This window comes from Callorhinchus milii, unplaced genomic scaffold (assembly GCF_018977255.1).
Source record: "Callorhinchus milii isolate IMCB2004 unplaced genomic scaffold, IMCB_Cmil_1.0 Scaffold2, whole genome shotgun sequence".
In the NCBI taxonomy this organism is placed as follows: Eukaryota; Metazoa; Chordata; class Chondrichthyes; order Chimaeriformes; family Callorhinchidae; genus Callorhinchus; species Callorhinchus milii.
In genome coordinates, this window is record NW_024704743.1 from 84,851,804 (window position 1) to 84,872,041 (window position 20,238).

General features: G+C 39.1%; 1 protein-coding gene across 1 annotated transcript in view; it reads left to right on the forward strand.

Annotated features, from left to right (window-relative positions):
• The window catches only part of atp9b (ATPase phospholipid transporting 9B), a 148,938-nt gene extending 129,341 nt beyond the window's left edge, over window positions 1–19,597 (forward strand). Inside the window, exons 22-29 of the mRNA XM_007900576.2 lie at window positions 3,146–3,290; window positions 7,683–7,747; window positions 8,343–8,498; window positions 9,934–9,998; window positions 10,147–10,255; window positions 11,572–11,629; window positions 16,093–16,296; window positions 17,509–19,597. Of these exons, the coding sequence (XP_007898767.1) occupies window positions 3,146–3,290; window positions 7,683–7,747; window positions 8,343–8,498; window positions 9,934–9,998; window positions 10,147–10,255; window positions 11,572–11,629; window positions 16,093–16,296; window positions 17,509–17,645 (939 nt within the window). The 3' untranslated portion in view covers window positions 17,646–19,597. The remainder of the gene's footprint in view (window positions 1–3,145; window positions 3,291–7,682; window positions 7,748–8,342; window positions 8,499–9,933; window positions 9,999–10,146; window positions 10,256–11,571; window positions 11,630–16,092; window positions 16,297–17,508) is intronic.
• Window positions 19,598–20,238: the final 641 nt, after the last annotated feature.

Sequence of the window (20,238 nt, forward strand, 5' to 3'; positions counted from 1 at the left end):
AATGTTGAGACTTCATTAGCAATTTGTCATGTCTGCTTGAACAGAAAATAAATATATGGTCTTGAATGATCTTGCCAAATACTTTTTGCAGAAGCTGAGATTTTCTATCAGATCTAAAAGCAGGTTGAGCATGGATCATTTTTCCATGTGCAAAATGTATTGCACCATTATTTACACCTTGTTCCAGCACTGTTTCTGACGCATTCCCCCCACACCCAGGAGGCTAACTAACTAACTTCACTAACATCTTGGAAAAGAGACCATGAGAGTGATTTGTTCTAAAATCTAGAGGACTTTCCCAAAGTTAAATGATTTGTCACTTAATTACCTTGTTGATATCCCTTGTAAGTCTCCACCCACACATACACATGCATGCATACGCAGATGACATCAAATGAGGTGAGATTTTTAGTGGACCTTATTTATGAAGAGGTGCTACAGGCACGGAGAAATTGCTATGAAAAATACAAATAAAGTTGCAGATGCTGAAAATCCGAAATAAAACTGAATGCTGTAAATGCACAGCAGATCAATCAGCATATATTGTCAGCACATAGTGTCTAATAGACAGGATTACCCATCCTAGACTTCAAACATCAGCAAGTATCTAATAAAAGAGAAGTTGAAGATAATTAAACTGTCCATTTTAATCAGGCTGTACATCTGAGAGATTGGTTTCCAAAAAATTGATCTCAAAGATGTCTACACCGGGTGTCTCAGTGTATGCTGCAGCGGCATGTTTCTACCTTATGGTGTAGCTCCTGTACTAAGAATTTCAACAATGTATATTAAATTAGTGAACCTGAGTTTTTCTAGGGTTTTATGTCAAATTATCTCTCAAAAGTGCGTCACAGGTAATGCTTGTCAAGTACAGGGACTATTTTGCCTATTTGCGCCAGCAAGATCCAACAAACAACCATTAGGTGAATGAACGAACAATTAATCTGAAGCATTGTTGGCTAGAATAGTATCAGTGTCTTTAACATCCATCTGTTCTGCCTCTGTTTAATGTTTCATCTGAAATGTTTAATCTCTTAACAATGGCATTTAACCCTAGAAACTGAAGTGTTAGACTAGACTACGAGCTCAAAAATCCCAACATAGGCCTTGAATCCACAAATTTATGATCCAGATTTGACAGTGCTGGTAACTACCTACAACAACAACAACATTCTTTTATAGAGCGCCTTTCATGTCGGGAGGACGTCCCAAGGCACTGGACAGTTGGGTCAGGACCCGAGCAGTGGGGAAATGGTCAGGGTGAGGGGAGGGAAGGGAGGGGGCGAGGAGGGGGTAGAGAGTCGAGAGGAGAGCTGAAGGCACGGTCAAAGAGAAAGGTCTTGAGACCGGCCCTGAAGGAGGAAAGGGAGGAGGCGGCGAAGGCACTGGGGGATGGAGTTCCAGAGCTGAGAGGCTGAAGGCCCGGCCACCGATGGTAGGGCGGTTGGGGCGGGGGATGTGGAGCAGACCGGAGCCAGAGGAACGGAGGGTGCGGGCAGGTAGGTAAGTGGATGGTAGGTCGGAGAGGTAGGAGGGAGCGAGGCCGTGAATGGTCTTGTAGGTGAGGATGAGGATCTTGAATTCGATCCTCTGGGGGATGGGGAGCCAGTGGAGGCGAGCGAGGGTGGGAGTGATGTGGTCCCGAAGCCTGGTGCGGGACAGTACACGAGCTGCAGAGTTCTGAATGACCTGCAGCTTGTGGAGGGAGGTGCCGGGAAGGCCGGTGAGGAGAGAGTTCCAATAGTCCAGCCTTAAGGTGATAAAGGCGTGGACCAGGGTTTCAGCAGCATGAGGGGTGAGGTAGTGCCGTAGTCTGGCGATGTTTCGGAGGTGATGGAAGGCTGTGCCAGTTGTGGCGCGGATATGAGGAAACGACAGCTCAGGATCGAACAGAACACCGAGGTTCCTGACTGGCTTTGAGAGGTGGAGAGTGCAGCCTTGGATGCTGATGCTGATACCTAAAGCAGTGTGCCAGGCATTTACCAAATTGGGGTGCCTACTAAACCTACAGAATTTATAGTTGTAGCCATAACCTTCCCAGGCATGAGGAGGAATTCTGTCTGTTGGCGAAACTGCTGATAAATGTTTGCCACTTCAGGTTAAGTAAGCACCAATGGACATAAATAAATGCTTAAAGACAGTTTTTAATTGGACAATTCTGATTATTTTAGGATTATTGGTTTGTATTGATTGTTTTCAGTCCTGCAGGGGTGATGAGTAAAATCAGTATAGAAATGAAGAGCAGTGACATGTAGACACATAATTAAAATGGCACAACTGTACTGATAGGATGAAATGTTGACACTTTTATCTCTAGGATCGTGGATTTTACGCCAGGAGGCATGCATCTACCATATGAGCACCAGACTTTTCTTGTCATATTTCCTTCTCTTTCCAAGATGTAGACTTGCATTGGAATACACATCTTTCCAATTTTAGAATATACAGATAAAATGCAACATTTAGTGTTTGTTAAATTGACACTTAACAAAAATTATTATTTTTCAGTGGCGCTAACTAGTTAAGACTACTTATGTGCAGGTGTTCTTACAAAGCAATTTCCTTTTGTGCATCCCGCTAAAGATAACAACCTATTTTTAGATTAAAGTATAGTTGCTGACCTGCACCCACTTACTCGGGTTAAAAAAGCAGCGGTACAAAACTCTGTTCAGTCACCATTAGCAAGTTATAGCTGATTTGCAGGAACCCCACAATTTACTTCCAGTTGTTGGGAGCAGGGATTCCACATGTCAGATGTGATGTACTGATTAGCAGCAGGATTTCCCGTTACTGTCTAGGAGTAGTTCATTGTGAATCCTGCTTCGAACCATTGTGCACTTTGTCACTGCACAGAAGAATCGTCATTGATTTTACATGTCTGTAACTTAAACATTTTCAAATGTAATTGCTAGCCAACGGCAGTTGATAAATTGTGTATAAAAATACTTTGTGCATAAATATGCTCAATAATATGATATGGTTGCTTCTTCATAGCCAATCAAGGACTATGCCCCCTCTTCCCATATACCATTGCCCATACAGCATCTATATCTCATAAAGTGGTCAGAAAAATTGCTGAAGGGCATACCATTGCGTGGAAGGTGTTGTGGACATTGTTCTTGACTGCTTTCATGTGTGCATTTAGGTTTGCCTGAAATATTATGAGCATGAGTTTGTGGAACTTGCATGCCAGTGCCCAGCTGTCGTCTGCTGTCGATGTTCTCCCACACAAAAAGCACAAATTGTGAAGTTGTTGCAGCAGCACACAGGCAAGCGCACATGTGCAATAGGTAAGCAGGAGTTGATGTCTTTAAATTGTGAACCAAAAATGCAACATTCCAATCTAAACCGCATTTCATTTTCTGTTTGTTTTGCTAAATCTAAGTGCTATATTCACTCTCTTTTAAAATGCTGCCTTTTTTGTGATATTACCCCTGCATCCTCGTAACCGTTTGCAATAAGTTACACAATGCAATAACGGGCAAAGAGCTAAATAAAGCATGAGGTAACAGCCAAGTGCTTCAATTATGTTGAGGTTTCTGTTTACAGGAAAAAGTGCAGTAACAGCTTCATAAGCTATTAATAGAATACACTCTGTATAAAACTCAAATAGCATTCAAAGACTCTCTAGACAGGGAATTGGTTAGTAAGTGAAAGTGAATAAATTGGATGATTGATCCATTATTAAGAATTGTGAGGTTCTCCAAAGCGCTAATCATGAACTGCCATTTGGTCATAGGGGACTTATCAAATGATATTTGTTTTCTCAATTAAAGATTCAATTTACAGATGAGAGAAGTTATGACGTTGAGACTTTCCAGGAATTGAGTGTACACAAAGTTAATATTTTATGCTCAACATCTCCTGCACACAACTAGAGTAAGGAACATTTCCATAACAAATTCAGGAAACAACACAATGCTTTATGGGGTTTTTGTTGATACCAGTGTATCAAAAATGTACTGTGTTTGGTGTTTGTTTTTCCCACCGAGAGCTAAGGCCGTAGGATTTTGTTTCAAAGCTTAGGTAAAGGTTTAAGGTGCAGAACACCAGAAAAATGTGAGGAAAGCTGATGGGAAATAGATGTTAAAATCGAATAGTCTGAAGGAGGTAATGGTTTTCACAATCTTGAGATCCTGGAAAAGATTGAGAGTCAGAGACTGAGCAAAGATTTGATTACAATATAATGAAGATGCAAAGAGGAAACCGAGAAATTTCCAGCACAGAAAAGACCGTTCAACCCATTCTGTCTGAGCCACAAGAGGAAGTGTGTAAATCTTGTACTTGCACTTGTAGCTTGAGAGGAAATGTAAAGTAACTTTGAACATGAACAGTATCGACAAAATAAAAATTGGGAAAGATTGCAATGGATAGAGGTAAAAGACGGATGATTTATCAGTCCTTTTGTTTACCGTGCCTCTTTGCCATCACCATTGACTCCAGGCCCACTGCTGTCCTGACAGAATGTCTGTCAGACATTAAGCCCTGGATGAGAGCTGATTTTATTCAGTTGCACGTCAACAAGACCGAGGCTCTCCTGATTGACTCCCGTCTGCACCTTCTCACCTCAGGCCCTGACAGCATCAACTTCCATGGTTGCACACTCCATCTCACTGAGCCAGTCCGGAACCTTGGGGTCTTGTTTAACCTTCAACTATCCTTTCTACCCCACATCTGCGCCATGACACACTCTGCCTTCCCCCACCTCCGAAATATCGCCCGGCTCTGCCACCATCTCAAACCGCAGGCCCCCGAAACCCTCATGCATGCTTTCATTACATCGAGGCTTGACTATGCAAATTCCTTGCTTGTCCTCTCTCGTACCAGGCTCCGTGACCCTATCACCCCCATCCTCGCCCAACTCCACTGGTTTCCCATCACACAGAGGATACAGTTCAAGATCCTGGTCCTCACCCTCAAAGCGCTTGATGGTCTTGCTTCCCCTACCTCTGCGACTCCTAAATCCCTACCATCCTGCCCGCTCCCTCCGCTCAGTGGGCTCCGGTCTACTTCACATCCCCTGCCTCACTTGCCACACTATTGGTGGCTGGGCCTTATGCCACACTGCCCCTACCCTCTGGAACTCCATTCCACAGTTCCTCCGCCTCGCCCCTTGCCTCCTTCAAGACCCATATCAAGACCCTCCTCTTTGACAGTGCTTTCGCTCACCCTACTTTCCCCCTTGCCCTCCACCCTCCCTGATCCCAACGCCCAGCTCAGGTCCAAAATTCTATCCAGAACCTTGGGATGTCCTCCCGACCTGAAAGGGGCTATTCAAATGTAATTTTGTTGTTGTTTTCTTTGATTCTGTCCAGGAGTGGGCTGGAGAGCAGTGCTGCATCTGACTCCGCCTCTCCTTCAGTGCCAGTGGTAACTATTCTACATACTGTAGTTTAGACACGCATTCATAATTCTGAAAGGTAATCAGTATCAGGAGATGCAGNAAAAAAATCAGGCCAGTCAGCAAATAACTCATCAGCACTAACTGGACAGTCTCCCTCAGGTGGGCACCATTCGGCATTAACTGTTTGAACAATAGAAAGTGCACAGACATGAGTTAACTGTGATCTTTTGCTGACTCACCCTCTGCTCCTAGATGTGCATTGACAGGAGGCATGGTATACATTTCTCCTGTAAACCCAGATTCCACTTCTGGCAGTAGTTGTTCTGGCTTCAATATGTGATTCACCAAATGACTCACGCTTGGAAGGTCAACTTTTCTCCTCACACTCCATCAGCTAATGAAAAAAGATCCTTTTGCCTACTACAGTCTGTGGCACTACTGTACTTTGGAGATTGGCCCTTTTACAAGTTTTCCTTTTCTGAGGCTGTTTTAGGAATGCCCCACATGTCAGCCACCATCTATTGTAGATTACTCTCTTCTTATCATGCCAAGCATGTCTTTGGTATTTCCAAGAATAGGTTATAATGTTTTGTGGAATTTAGAAGCTCAACACTTAAGGTTGTGCTCAATACAGTTTCATATTTGAGACTGATTATTGAATCTAATTGAGCAGCAGGAGGAAGATCCAGCTAAAAAATAAGGGCCTAACTTTGTTCACGGTATTTCATTAAACCACAGATGTCAAGGATTTATGATACTAAACTTGATTTAAGACATCTGAACAAGTTCTGAAGAATGAAAGTTCAATGTAGTAGAGTAACATAACATGTAGGAGCAGGAGTAGGCCATTCAGCCCTTCGAGCCTGTCCCGCCATTCAATCATGGCTGATCTTCTAATCTAACTCCAGCTAATAACCTGACGCTACCTTATCCCCATATCCCTTAATCCCTTTTGCAATAAGAAATATATCTATCTCAGTCTTGAATATGTTCAAGGACTGAGTGTCAACAGCCCTTTGGGGTAGTGAGTTCCATACATTCACCACCCTTTGAGTGAAGAAATTCTTCCTCAACTCAGTGCAAAAGGGCTGGCCTCTGATTTTAAGGTTGTGACCCCTGGTTTTAGTTTCTCCAACCAGGGGAAACAATCTCCCACTATCTATTCTGTCATGCCCGTTGATGATCTTATAGGTTTCTATAAGATCCCCTCTAATTCTTCTATATTCTAGAGAATATGGTAACTCTACTTCAGGCGATCCACCAAATACAGTCAGAGATGGCTGGCCACAATTAACCTCTTTCAGTCATATCTCAGGTACATATTTCAGTACTTTGTTTTGTATCCAGGATAATTGCAAAATGTCCTATACAGCTCAGCTCAAGACTGTATGTTTAATGACTGGTCTTGTTCTTGATGGGCCACTCACACAGCTATGCAATAGATCCTCAGCACACTCCAGCTTTCTCATCAATAATAGAAGACTTTACTTGAGCTAAGGTAGGACATGATGCATGTAGACTCTTACATTTGGACCCAAACAAAGAGGTCTTGCCACAACATGTACTTCTGAGATTAGTGTGCTTGCTTCTGAGAAGTTCCCAGATTTCAGTGAACTGGGAAATCTGTCCTCTGTTTGATGGCAGTATTTGGTCCCGAAAACGAGAGTCTTCAAGAGATCAATTTACCTGAACTTACTGCAATGATTTCTTTGTTAGTGCAGCATTCATGGAAGTCTATCAATCTTGCATTGAGCACAATGGGTACAGTATCTAATGCAATAGTAGTTCATTGTGTTTCACTCATCCTTACCTTTTTTTGAGAAATTGGAGCAGGTTCATTGGAAGAGTTCCATATCCCAACAGTTGTATAAAATGGCAGGCCTGCTAAGGATTGTTTCTTTTTGCCTTTTAAAAGAGATTAGGTAGTAATAAATGATATTTTATGCTTTTCCTTAGCAAAGGAACAGCTGTTGTTCTTTATCATAAGTGTGTATGATTTTTACAGAACTGGTAGTAAGGTCTGAAGGATTTTGAAATAAAAATTGTCATCTGTGTTATGCAAAATATAATGATCTCTAGTTGAAAATTCAGCTCACAGTTCCTTTAACATGTTGGTCAGCAATGTGTCTATTCCTGTTGATTTTTTTGGGCGCTGTATATATTATAATTATGTAGTAAGCCTTCAGTGGTTAAAATCAAAGCTGAAGCTAAATAATGTAGTACTAGATTTGTTTCACTTTGAAACAGTTGTGTTCTTTTGCTCTAGATAATTTTGATGTTTGCACAACAGTTTGATGCAAGATTTGTTTTCCTTTTACCATTTTGTATTTCTTTGCAGGTGATGGAGGTAATGATGTCAGCATGATCCAAGCAGCAGACTGTGGAATTGGAATTGTAGGAAAGGTAACAAACAGTAATCTTGCTATATTATCAAATGCATAACAGGTCCTTAAGGAATCTAATATTCCTGCATCATTGAAATGTTATTAAACACAGTGAAAACAAGAAAGTAGAACCCAGACAAAAAAATGAAAAGTGCTCATTATTTAAAAGTAGGACTGTGAGAAACTCAAAGAAGGCATTGGATATTTATAGAGGATAACCTAAGATAAATTCACAGTAAAATGTTTTTATATATTACACAAGATTTTTGATGTTTTTATTGCTTGAAGCTGTTTTTTCTCCTTGCTAAGTGATACACTAAAACCCCATTATAACGTGGGTTTGTTATCAGTAGGGGTGTGGACCCTGACATTCATCCTCTGAAAATCCAAAATTCATGTGAATGAATGAGACGTCAGCCCTTTTGACTTCCTGCCACTGCTGGCTTTTTGATGCTTCCAATGTAGCCCTGTCTTACTGCACCCCTGCGCAGTGAATGCTGAAACACTTAACAGCGATTGCACCACGTTACAGCATGGGGAATGTATGGAGCCTAGCCACTGTGTTCCACTCTAGTTTTTCTTTAGTTAAGAATTGTATTTTTTTTAACCTTTAGGAAGGTAAGCAGGCCTCCTTGGCAGCAGATTTCTCCATTACCCAGTTTAAGCACATCGGCAGGCTACTGATGGTGCACGGTCGAAACAGTTATAAGCGATCAGCGGCACTCGGCCAGTTTGTCATCCACAGAGGCCTTATCATCTCCACTATGCAGGTAACGTGATGTCTGGTTTCTTCAAAACACCCACCATAGCTTCCAGCAGGATGAAACTTTGGGCAAGTTTCCTTACTCCACACACCTAATAATAATCCCTCCAAAACAAAACAATAATAAATTGGTCATTTTCAATCCACGACTTTTGTGGGACACTGCTGTGCGCAATTGGCTGCCACGTTTTGCCCACAAATATACGGTCAATTCACTTTGCAGCATATTCTGTGAAGTGCTTTGAGACGTCTAGAAGATGTGAAAAGCGCTATGTCAAATTGAAGGATTATTATTATTGCTGCTGTGGGGGTGGGTGGGGGAGCGAGAGGCAGGGCGGACGAGGAAGAAGAGTGTAAAATTGCTAATAAATGTTTTATTTGATTACCAAAAACTGCAAGAAGCGTTTTGTTTGTTGCCAAAAATTTCAGGTTTTCCAGGTTAAAAAAAGTTTTTTTTAAATTTTTTTTATAGTCTTATGATGAAACTTCTAAGTGCTTCACAAATAATTACCATCATAATCAAAATCATCATCCTACCCCTGTGACCTGCTAACCCTTTATCAACCTCTCCATCAGCAGGCTCCAGCCTGCTACACGTCCCCTGCCCAGCCCACCCAACCATCGGCGGGTTGGACCTTCAGCCTCTCCCCACCACCCTTTGGAACTCCATACCCTCCCTGCTCTCCACCCTCCCTTACCCCCACACCCAACACCCCACAGCTCAGGTCCCGACTGTCCAGCACGTTGGGATGTCCTCCAGGCATGAAAGGTGCTATACAAGTGTAATTTTGTATTGTACTAGGACTTTGAGCTCATAATCCTGGTTGACACTGGTGAGAAAGTGCTGGATTGTCAGAGATGCTGTTCTTTGGAAGACACATTAAGCAGAAATCCTATCTGCCTGTCCGGGTGGAGATTAAAAATTCCTTGGAACTATTCAAAAAGAGAAGTGTCCTGGCCCACAATCCTCCAAATAAAATTGGTCATTCACTTCATAACTGTTTGTGGGACTTTACAGTCCATAAATTGACTGCTGCATTCACCTATAAATGCAGTTACTACATTCACAGTAAAATACTGGAAGTGCAATGAGGCATTTCGACAGTGTGACAAGGTACTGTATTATCAAATATGAGGATTATAGAAAACTCGGTAGAGTGAAGAATCAGAGGGATGTGGGAGCACAAATGCATGTGAGATGGTCACAAAAAGCTTTCATGAAGTCAAATGAGGGCCTGCGAATTTATGAATCGGGCAATGAATATAAAAATAGGAAAGCCGTGTTGCAATTACTGTATCTAGGATGTCAGTTAGGCTTTTAGTTTAAGGCACCCCATTGCAAGAAGGATGTCAGAGTTAGTGAGAGCAGTCCAGATTCAGTGGGATTGTGGGGTGTTCACTTAATCATTTAATGGTATTTTTCCTTTGCTTTTTTTCCTCAGGCTGTATTTTCATCCGTGTTCTACTTTGCATCTGTTCCATTGTATCAGGGTTTCCTCATGGTAGGGTAAGTGAGATTATAAAACACTTAAGTGCATTTGCAAAATTTGTTTGGCTAGTCATGCCAACATATAAAGTTTAATTTTCATCTTGGGCACTATAAAAATAGAGTTCCATTAAGAAGTTGATGACTTCTTCCTTTCTTTTTCCACTAGGTATGCTACCATCTACACTATGTTTCCTGTTTTTTCTCTGGTATTAGACCAAGATGTAAAGCCAGAAACAGCAATATTATATCCAGAGCTTTACAAAGACCTCACAAAGGTGAGTTACATACTGGCAGCTTCACACAATAGCGTACAATCATGTGCTGCACATTGTCAATCTTTAAAGGTTAAGTGCTGTAAGAGTTTCAAACTTGCAAAAGACTTGCTCTGATTTTTGGATTTGGAGGGGCAGAAAAATAACTACGAGCAGGGTTTCTCCCCACTCAGCTCCCATTAAGCTGAGTCCTGTAGCTCAGTGGTTAGAGCACTCGCTTTGCAAGTGAGAGACCTGAGTTCAATTCCAGGCAGGGCGAAACCTTGGGCAAGTTTCCTTACTCCACACGCCTAATAATAAAACCAAAACCAAAACCAATAATAAATTGGTCATTTTCAATCTACGATTGTTTGTGGGACATTGCTGTGCGCAATTGGCTGCCGCGTTCGCCACAAATATTCAGTCAATTCACTTTACAGTGTGTTCTGTGAAGCGCTTTGGGACGTCCTCCCGACGTGAAAAGCGCTATATCAAATGCAAAGATTATTATTATTAACCCCGCAAGCCAAAGCCCTAATGGGTCAGGTGGTTCTAGGCAGACAAACAGTGGGAAAGCTTGCCAGAAGCATACCCCAAACATACACTCCAGGATTCCCCAAGCCTTGGCTCCTGCCAACCTGCACCCAATGCTCTCTGGAATTAGTTACGTGGGGTGTGTCCCTCTGAGGGAAGAGTGTTTATTCTGAAATTGTTATTTTGTAACTCAAGAATTGTAATTTGTGGCCAGACCATTTCGTCATTCTATAAGCGTAATCTTTGCCAGATATTTGTATCCTGTGATGTTAATTCCATGGATACTAAAGGATGCTCTTAAATAGCAAAATGTAAAATTATTTTATCAATAAATGTTGTGGCGCTGAATGTTTTGGTAATTTTACTGAATGTTTCGTATTTAAATTTACAAAAAGTCAGTTTGTACATATTGGATGAGATTATTTTGAAAGCCTACTAATATGAATTCTCATTTCCTCCAGTTAAAACGGTTGTGATGGTCCATTTTAGCAGTACATCTGTTCATTACCAACCCACCTCTTAATACAAGTTTGATATTGAGCACTGTTCACTTCTGAGCTATCCTCTGGGACACCCTCCCTTAACCAGTATTCCTTGCACCCTCTCTATTTGTCTTCCCAATCTCTATGCAGGAACACACTTTATGATGCAAAAAAGAGCACAAGAAAATCTTGAATGAGGATTTCTTTTCTATTTCACCACTGAATTAAGGAGCGATTTATACAAAAATAAGCAACGTAGAGATTAAATAATATACCGCTGTTATAAAGACAAAATAGTTAATTTGGGATTTTCTTTTTTTTCAGGGGCGTTCATTATCCTTCAAGACATTTCTTATTTGGGTTCTAATAAGTGTATATCAAGGTACGACAAGAATTTTGCTTCCTGTTAAGAATTTCACAGTATTATGTTTCTCAGTTGAACAAATGAAATTGAAATCTGAATTAATTTATACACAGTAGTTTGGTTCTATTTACAGTTTTCCAAATTTGAACCAAATAAAATTTTAATTGGCTTATAATTAGAGTGAGTCCTTCCTGAATATCACCAAATGTTGTTCATCCCAAAGCATCTTTGCATTCTAACATTAACAAAACAAATGTTGCCCTTCATAAATTTTTTAAAAAGATGTTTATCATATAGAAAAATTCTATGAATTTTCAGAAAATATCCCCATTAGTAGTACCAAAATATGCCAGTCAAAACAACAGTGGCAATGAAAATTGAGAATTTGTATTTCAAATAATTATAATCTAGATTTTATATTCAGGCTCAACAAAGCATTTTCAATAGCGCTTTAAGCGCATGGAGCACTTTGAGATGTCTCAAAGACGTACGAAGACGCTATATCAAATGCACAGATTATTATTATTACAATAGTGGAAATTGAATGAGAAGCGGAATAAGACTGCAGTTGGTCTATTGTCCAGTTTTGGTCCCCCACACTTTAGGAAGAAAGTCAAAGAAATAGAGACGGTACAGAGGAGATTTATTTTGATATTAGGAGTGAGTGGATTGACCTGTAACCAGAGAAGAGAGGAACTGGGACTATTTTCATCAGGACCAAGAAAGTTAGAGACCTGATAGAATTCTTTAACATTGAGAGATTCTGATGGGGTGAAATTATTTCACTGTTTGGTGAGTTGGTGACCAGAAGACATAAATTCAAGAATGATTTGCAAGGGAGCAAAGAGGGAGATTAGGAGAATTTATTTTACATGTTAGAATGTATGAACAGTGGTGAAGGTGGGATCCATATGAGCTTTCAAGAAGGAACTAAATAGATATCTACAGAGGAATAATCTGTAGGGTTATGGGAAAAGGCAGGTCAAATGGGACTGAATGGATTACTCTTTAAAAGAGCTGGCATAGACATAATGGGCTGAATGGCCTTCTACAAGACAAAATCTAAACATCTGTGATTCTGTGGTAATATTCATCTACTATAAACAATTCATGTTAAATATGTTGCTCATGTAGCTGCGTTGGATCAAGGTGCTTTGGAATTGCCTTGGAATCAAGGAATTAGGAGCCCTGTCTGGCATTTAATGGATTTCACACGAGAAAACTCAGGAAAAAATAAAACCTACTGCTGCACATGCTGAAGTGGAACAAAGAATATAAAATGTAACCCTCTATATAATTTATCACTTAGAAATTGATGATTCTAAATGCTCCTATTTAAACATCATCAGGCTGGATGATTCTAATTCAGTAACAACAAATCATCTCAATAAAATCTTAACATTTCAGTATTGAAGCTACTTAAACAATGGGAACTGCTTAGTTAGTGATAAAAAATCATAATATAAATTTAAGACATTGGAAAGTATGAATAATTTTTAAATCTTGATCAGTATGCAACTATTATCCATTTTATGTTCTCATCTTTATTTAGCGTTCTCTTTTTCTATTAACTTTTCATTGTACCTATTTGCCACCCATTCAACCTAATTTCTCCTTATTGTAAAATTTTTTTCTAAATGTTCTACCTTTTTCTAGCTTCTCTATCTTTCACTTGTCTTCCCTTTTTTTGTCTCCTCGGCTCATTTTGGAAGAAACTTATTTAATTACTTTTCTTTGACTCAAAATGAGCCCAGTCAACATAAGCACATCATAGAAATGATCTTGTACAATTGACCCAGAATCACCAAATGGAAAAAAAAGTGTTCTCTGTTAGAGCGGGAAACCATTCATCCACAATTAAAACCGATTAATTCATAAAGATCTATTTTTTTGCTGCCTATTTTTAGTTTCTCATTCCCTTAAGATCTCTCCACCGTTCTGCAGAGATCTTAAGGGAATGACTAGACATGACTAGAAAATTTTGATGATGTTGTTCTGTAATTGCCCGTTTATTTCATACCATTTTGATAACCATTTCGGTGTAAATTTAGCGCAATTGTAGCATACAACTGGACCTTGCCCCACTTCAGCTATACTACCTCTACCAACTCTTCCAAGCAGGAGGTCTATGTGTGGGGTATTCGTATTCTGACCGTCTATGTGTGGGGTATTCATATTCTTACCCTAATGTGATGTATCTGGGCTGTTTCTCTCACAACCTTACGGTATCGCAGAACCACCAAACAGTGGTAGAAGATGGAGGAAACCTATTCATAAACTCACCTTTTACCAGTGTGGAGCATCAGTAAACCAACACTCTAAATAGCACACAGTCAGTGAGTAGTTAGTTTTCAGATTATGAATCCTAAACCTAAAATTATCTTGATTCAGAATGTATATTAATGCATTAAATCTTATATAGTATGTATTTTTGTGCAGTTAGTTTGAGATTTTTTTACATCTTGGCGTTCAGATTATTGTCTTTGATATTGTCCATACTGGCTTGGTCTGAAAGATACATAGAAATGGGAGTAAACCATTCAGCCTGACAAGACTGCTCTACCATTTTCTCAATACTTGGAAAGCAAATATTATTCCTAATATTCTGCATTCCAATACTTTCACTAGCCAAATAGTTAACTACTTCTCTCTTAAACATTTTCATTGAATAGCAGCATTAACAGTCCTTTGAGGAAGGGAAATCGCTGAGTAAAGAGATGCCTTCTGATTTTCACTAGTTATAGATCTAGCTCTAACTTTTAGAATATGCCATCCTGATCTGGATTCTACAACCATACACCAGAGTCCATTCTGTCATCCCCTTTACCATCTTAACACGTCACCCCTTCAACTTCCTCTGCTCAATGCAGTCCAGCCCTAGTTTGTCCATTCTTCCTCATAATGGCCTCTTCAATCCAAATAGCATTCTGGTAAATCTATGCTGCATCATAAGGTACCCCAAACTGCACATAATACTCCAAACAAGGTAGAACTAGTAATGTTACAACTCTAAAAGTTGGAGCTACAACTGTAACATTACTCCCTCATTTTATGCCCCCTTGTTTTATATTTCAACTCTCTTATGGTAATTTTGACTAGTTTTGGTTCCTTGAACACTGAGATCCTCTTGCCTTATCCATCCCACCTCATGCTACCCATTCAGAAAGTATTTTTCATTGTTAAAACACTACTTCATATTTTGTCACATTAAACTTGATTTGCCATAGCTCAACCCACTTACATAATCTGTATATCCTGTTGCAATTTTTTTTGCTTCCTTCATTATTAACTTTTGCCTCAGCATAGTGTCACCAATGAACTTGGATATACAGCCCTCTATTCGTTAATCCAGGTCATTTGTATATATTGTTAATATCTGTGGATCTAACATTGATACCTGAGGAAGCCCGCCAGCCCAACTTGTCAATATTAATGTTTATACTCCAAATGAGTCTCCACCCCTCCCAATCCCCTCTCCCAGACTCCACTAACCTTTTCTCTCATCAAGTTTCTTTGAATGCACAGGCATACGTAATTCCTAAATTCAGAGAACTTTGAAAAGGTATTATGACCATCTGCAACTTCGTCACTCTTCTGCAGATTTATCTTCCTTGAGTGCCAGTGGTTTTTCATTTTATTTTAATCCCATTGAGTTTCTCTCGTTCATTTTTATTGTGATGTACCTTTGCTGGTTTCACACCATCATTCTCCACTGTGAAGGCAGACTCGAAGTATTCACCTGGGTTCAATTCCAGGCAGGCGAAACCTTGGGCAAGTTTCCTTACTCCACACGCCTAATAATAATCCCTCCAAAAAAAACAATAATAAATTGGTCATTTTCAATCCACGACTGTTTGTTGGACATTGCTGTGCGCAATTGGCTGCCGCGTTTCACCCACAAATTCACTTCACAGTCTATTCTGTGAAGCGCTTTGAGACGTCGAGAAGATGTGAAAAGCGCTATATCAAATGCAAGGATTATTATTTAGTTGATCCGCTATTTCCCTTTGCTCCACTCCAATTTTGCCCAGATCGGTTTCTAGTGGACCAACCTCTGCCTTGACCACTCTTATTCTTAATATATTTATAAAATACTTTATTGTTGCCCTTGATATGATGTGCAATGTTGTTTTCATAATCCCTCTTTGCTCATTTTCTTTCAACCATTTTGCTGTTTCCTATAATTCTCCCAGTCTATTTATTGTCTTGCCACTTTCTCTTGCCCTTCTGTACTCATTTTCTTTTTGCTTAATACTAGCTTTCACCATATTTGTAAACCATGGCTGTATTATCCCACACCACCACTTCTGCCTTTCATTGGTATGTACTTCTTTTGTAATGCCTCCATTTCTTCTTTGACTAGTTCCCACTCTTTGTCAGTTAATTTGCTATCTAGCTTTCCCTTCCAGTTTACACTCCTCAATTCATTTGTCAGCCCTTGAAAGTGTTGAAGTGTAACTCCTGTGTTTGATTTGTTTTAGGTGGTATTTTAATGTACGGAGGATTATTGCTCTTTGAATCCGAGTTTGTACATGTTGTTGCTATTTCCTTCACTGCCCTGATCTTTACTGAACTGCTGATGGTTGCACTTACTGTCCGAACCTGGCACTGGCTTATGGTTGTGGCAGAATTCCTCAGCCTTGGCTGCTATGTGGCCTCCCTTGCTTTTCTCAATGAGTACTTTGGTAAGTCGCTTCAAAAATTACTAGAACATTGTTAGGTCTGAGATCTCTGTTTTATATATATGACAAATAAATCTTACTTAATTCAGGTAAAATCAGGGGATGCTGCAGTAAAAATGTTTTTATCAGCATAAAATAGGAACTATATGCTAAATTGAGTTTATTTTACAAACGTTCAGAAGTGAAGGACCAAGAACGCTGCTTAAATGCTAATGTTGATGTTTAATATTTCAGTACAAGTCTGCAGAAAATTAATAATAATACAATAATTTATATTTAAATCGTGCCAGAGGTAGGAACGAGCAAGGTCGTGGAGGGCCTTGAAGGTGAGGACAAAGATTTAGAATTTATCTGCTGCGGGATGGAGAGCCAGTGGAGCTGGGCGAGAGTGGGAGTGATAAGGTCACCTTATGCGTGAAAAATGGTCTCTGATATCACTCTTAATTGGTGTAATTTTAAGATTATTCTAATAATCCTTGCATTTGATATAGCGCTTTATCACGTGTTGTGCTATCTGAAAGCACATCACAGTATGTGCTGTAAAACCTCTTGTTCTGGATTTGCCTACCAAAGGAACCAGTTTCCCTTCATCTACATTTTGAAATCCTTTTAGCATTTAAACATTTCTATCAGCTAACCAGTGAACCCTGTTAGCTGAGGGAATAAAATCAAAATTTGCCCAACTTCTCATAATTGGAGTCCTGTAACGTATTTGTTAGAACACTTGCCTCGCAAGCGAGAGGACCTGGGTCGATCCAGGGCAGGGCGAAAAGTTAGGCAAGTTTCCTTACTCCACACATTTCTTTTTACTTAGCAGTTAGTTGATTGGCGGATCGCTTTTCCGGGGGAAATAATCCCTTGAAAAATAATAATAATTTGGTCACTTCAATCCACGACTGTTTGTGGGGCATTGCCATGTACAATTGGCTGCCGAGTTTTACCCACAAAATATACTGTCAATTCACTTTACAGTATATTCTGTGAAGCGTTTTGAGACATCTCAAAGACGTGATAAGCCGCTATATCAAAATGCAAGAATTATTATAAGATTATAATTTAATCACTTTTTTGTGTTTAGCAGTTCACATTTATTGAGTTGAGAAAAGTTGATGTCTGCTTCCTTTTTGTCATTGGATTTACTGTACTTTATTAAAGTGATCAGCTGATAGGCATGCAAATATTTCACTTAATGTTATACGATTGCTTGTTTCATAGATGTCACCTTTATCATCACTGTGACCTTCCTGTGGAAAGTGTCAGCGATAACCCTCGTCAGTTGTCTTCCTCTTTATATTCTCAAGTACTTGAAGCGCAAATTCTCTCCACCCAGTTATTCTAAACTTACCTCGTAGTGTGGTTGTTTAATTCAATATGTGACACTTTTACCACTTCTGTGGAAGGAAGACTAGTGATCCCTAGAAACATTGTCAGCTTCACAGAGTTGAAATCTGGGACAATGGTCTGTTGGCTGAAGGGGCAAAATAAAAGCAATGAAATGGTGCACACTGGAGTGCGTAGCATTGAAAGAAAATGATAGCACTTCTGATTAGCAGGTACTGCAAAGCACTGCTGGTATGAAGGAATGCCTTCAAATGTTTCGCTTCACAATACTGATGGAGTCGGGGAGAAAATAGAATTAATTAATCTTTGCATATTCTCTTTTATACTTTCCCCTTTTGTTAATTTATGTAAAACCTCAAATGTTTTCATTGTTTAAAAACTTATTTGAGTACTTGTTAATAATGTTAACTCTGGCACTCATTGCATAATTATTCTTAAAACACGAGTCAGCTCAATATTTTATTCACTGTCATGTGAAAGCTCACTCATTGATGTCATTATGCATAAAGGAGCAACTTGGCACTATATATTGATGTTTGAGCTAAAATACTGCCTATTTAATAATTTGCTACTAACCTAGCTGTGGTCCTCTGTTTCTAAACTGCAACTCTGTTGTGAAACCTTCACTGTAAGATCTAACAGAGATATACACATTGGCCACTAATCTTGTGCAATATTTTTGTGTCAAATTTCTCTTTCTATTCTCATTTCTTTTAAGGTTATTTTTTGTAGATTTGCTGAATGTATTCTTACAACTTGAACTTTATGTGAGACATTTATTTAATACCAGGAATCCTTAACTTATTTTATTTACAATTATGTTTTTGATGACATGGCATTATCTTTCGTCATCCACTCCTGACACTTTTGGTTGAGTATTCCAGAACAGGAGAATTCAAGAATCTAAATTTTCCTACCTCCTGACCCAACCACTCCCTCCCTCCCCCAAGGCACGTAACACTGAATTTGAATCAAAATCACCACTAGAACGAACATTCTTTCAGAAGCATTTGTGCTTTTCAGTTAATTTGTTTCAAAACTAGAATGGAGTACAGCAGAAGATGTGGTATTTTTACAGAGGTGATCTGCAACATGTGCCAATATTGATTTCCTGTTTACTGCACTGGTTTTATATCATTGTAGTCAACTGAAATTCTCTTCAATAAATCAATGAATCAAAATACATAATGTAATTTAGAAAAGAATACATGGTTTATATGGTGGTATTCTGATCTGTAGAAATACATTTTTGTATTCATAATCTTCAATACAATCATTTTTGTGTTTATCTGGTATTCTGAATTATCAATGTATTTAGCCAATAATATGCTGAAAAGGGATTGATAAGTTGCAATGTTCCTGCCAAATGTTAATTTTATTAAATCATTTGAGCTCTGCTTTTACACAATTATGGTAAAATGTGTCTATTCAGAAATACCTTCCCATGACTGTACTTGATGTGGACATTGTTCAGTTATTGAAAAGAATTTATAAACCATTTTTGTAAATTGTAAACTTCAAATGATGGATACCTGACATAGGATTCGGATTGCTGATCTGCACCACAACTGGAGTAGTGGTAATCAAACTGAAGGTCCAATGAAATCACAAATGAGAGGTTTCTAATTGAATTGAGCTCAATCTGCAGTTTACACCTGAATTCCAAGTAACCATCCCATTACCAAAATCACAGTTATTGGTGAAAATAGTATGTTAGCAATACAGGTAAGCTCACAGCAGGAATTAAACATCCCCCTCAAACACAGCCAATATAACTTAAAAGAACAACACGCTGGTTGTGGTTAGGTTATAGCATTTTGGTGTTTAGCATCTGAGGCAACGGACATAAAGAACCAGTTGAGTTTAATCATCAAGGTGGCCACTGTATTCAGATTTTGCTGTATTGTTGAATTGAGCTGGATGGAGCTCCTTCAGTGCAAAATAAATTGAATTTACATTTTCATAGTGACTCGTGTATATCCTCTTAAGATTTTTAGTGGTGCTCGCATATTGCGACTTATCTGGTGGGTGTGTCTCCGAGCAACTCAGTGTATATTTAGAAGGTTATAATGTATTTGTGTGAAGTGTTTGTGACCATTTTGTACAAGGTCACTTCCTGTTTTTAATTTGTGACGTTATCTTCAGTTTTGTTCTTCAGATTTAATAATGTAAAAAATAGACATCAAATGTTTTCACAACATGAGTAAAATGTTTCTTTTCATAAAACATCTAACCTGCTCTTAATTTGACTAGGTTTTCTATTGATTTCATAGTTACTGGTCACTTTCTGCTTACAAGTTAGGTAATGATCTGATCTAGGGCACAAAATATTCAAAGCACTTAAAGATCAACAGTCAACAGCTGCCACAGAGTTATTAATTATTTTTGAATCCTTATTGTTTCCATTGGTAAATGTATCTGATTCACATCATTTAAAGTAACAATATAAATTCTTCATAATATGCAGGTTACTTGCGAGATATGAATCCTGTAGGTCACAAGGTGAAATGATTTTCAAGCAAAAGTGGTTCCCAAAGACTGGGGGAGTACAATACAATACACATTTACATTTATATAGCACCTTTCATGTCAGGAGGATATCCC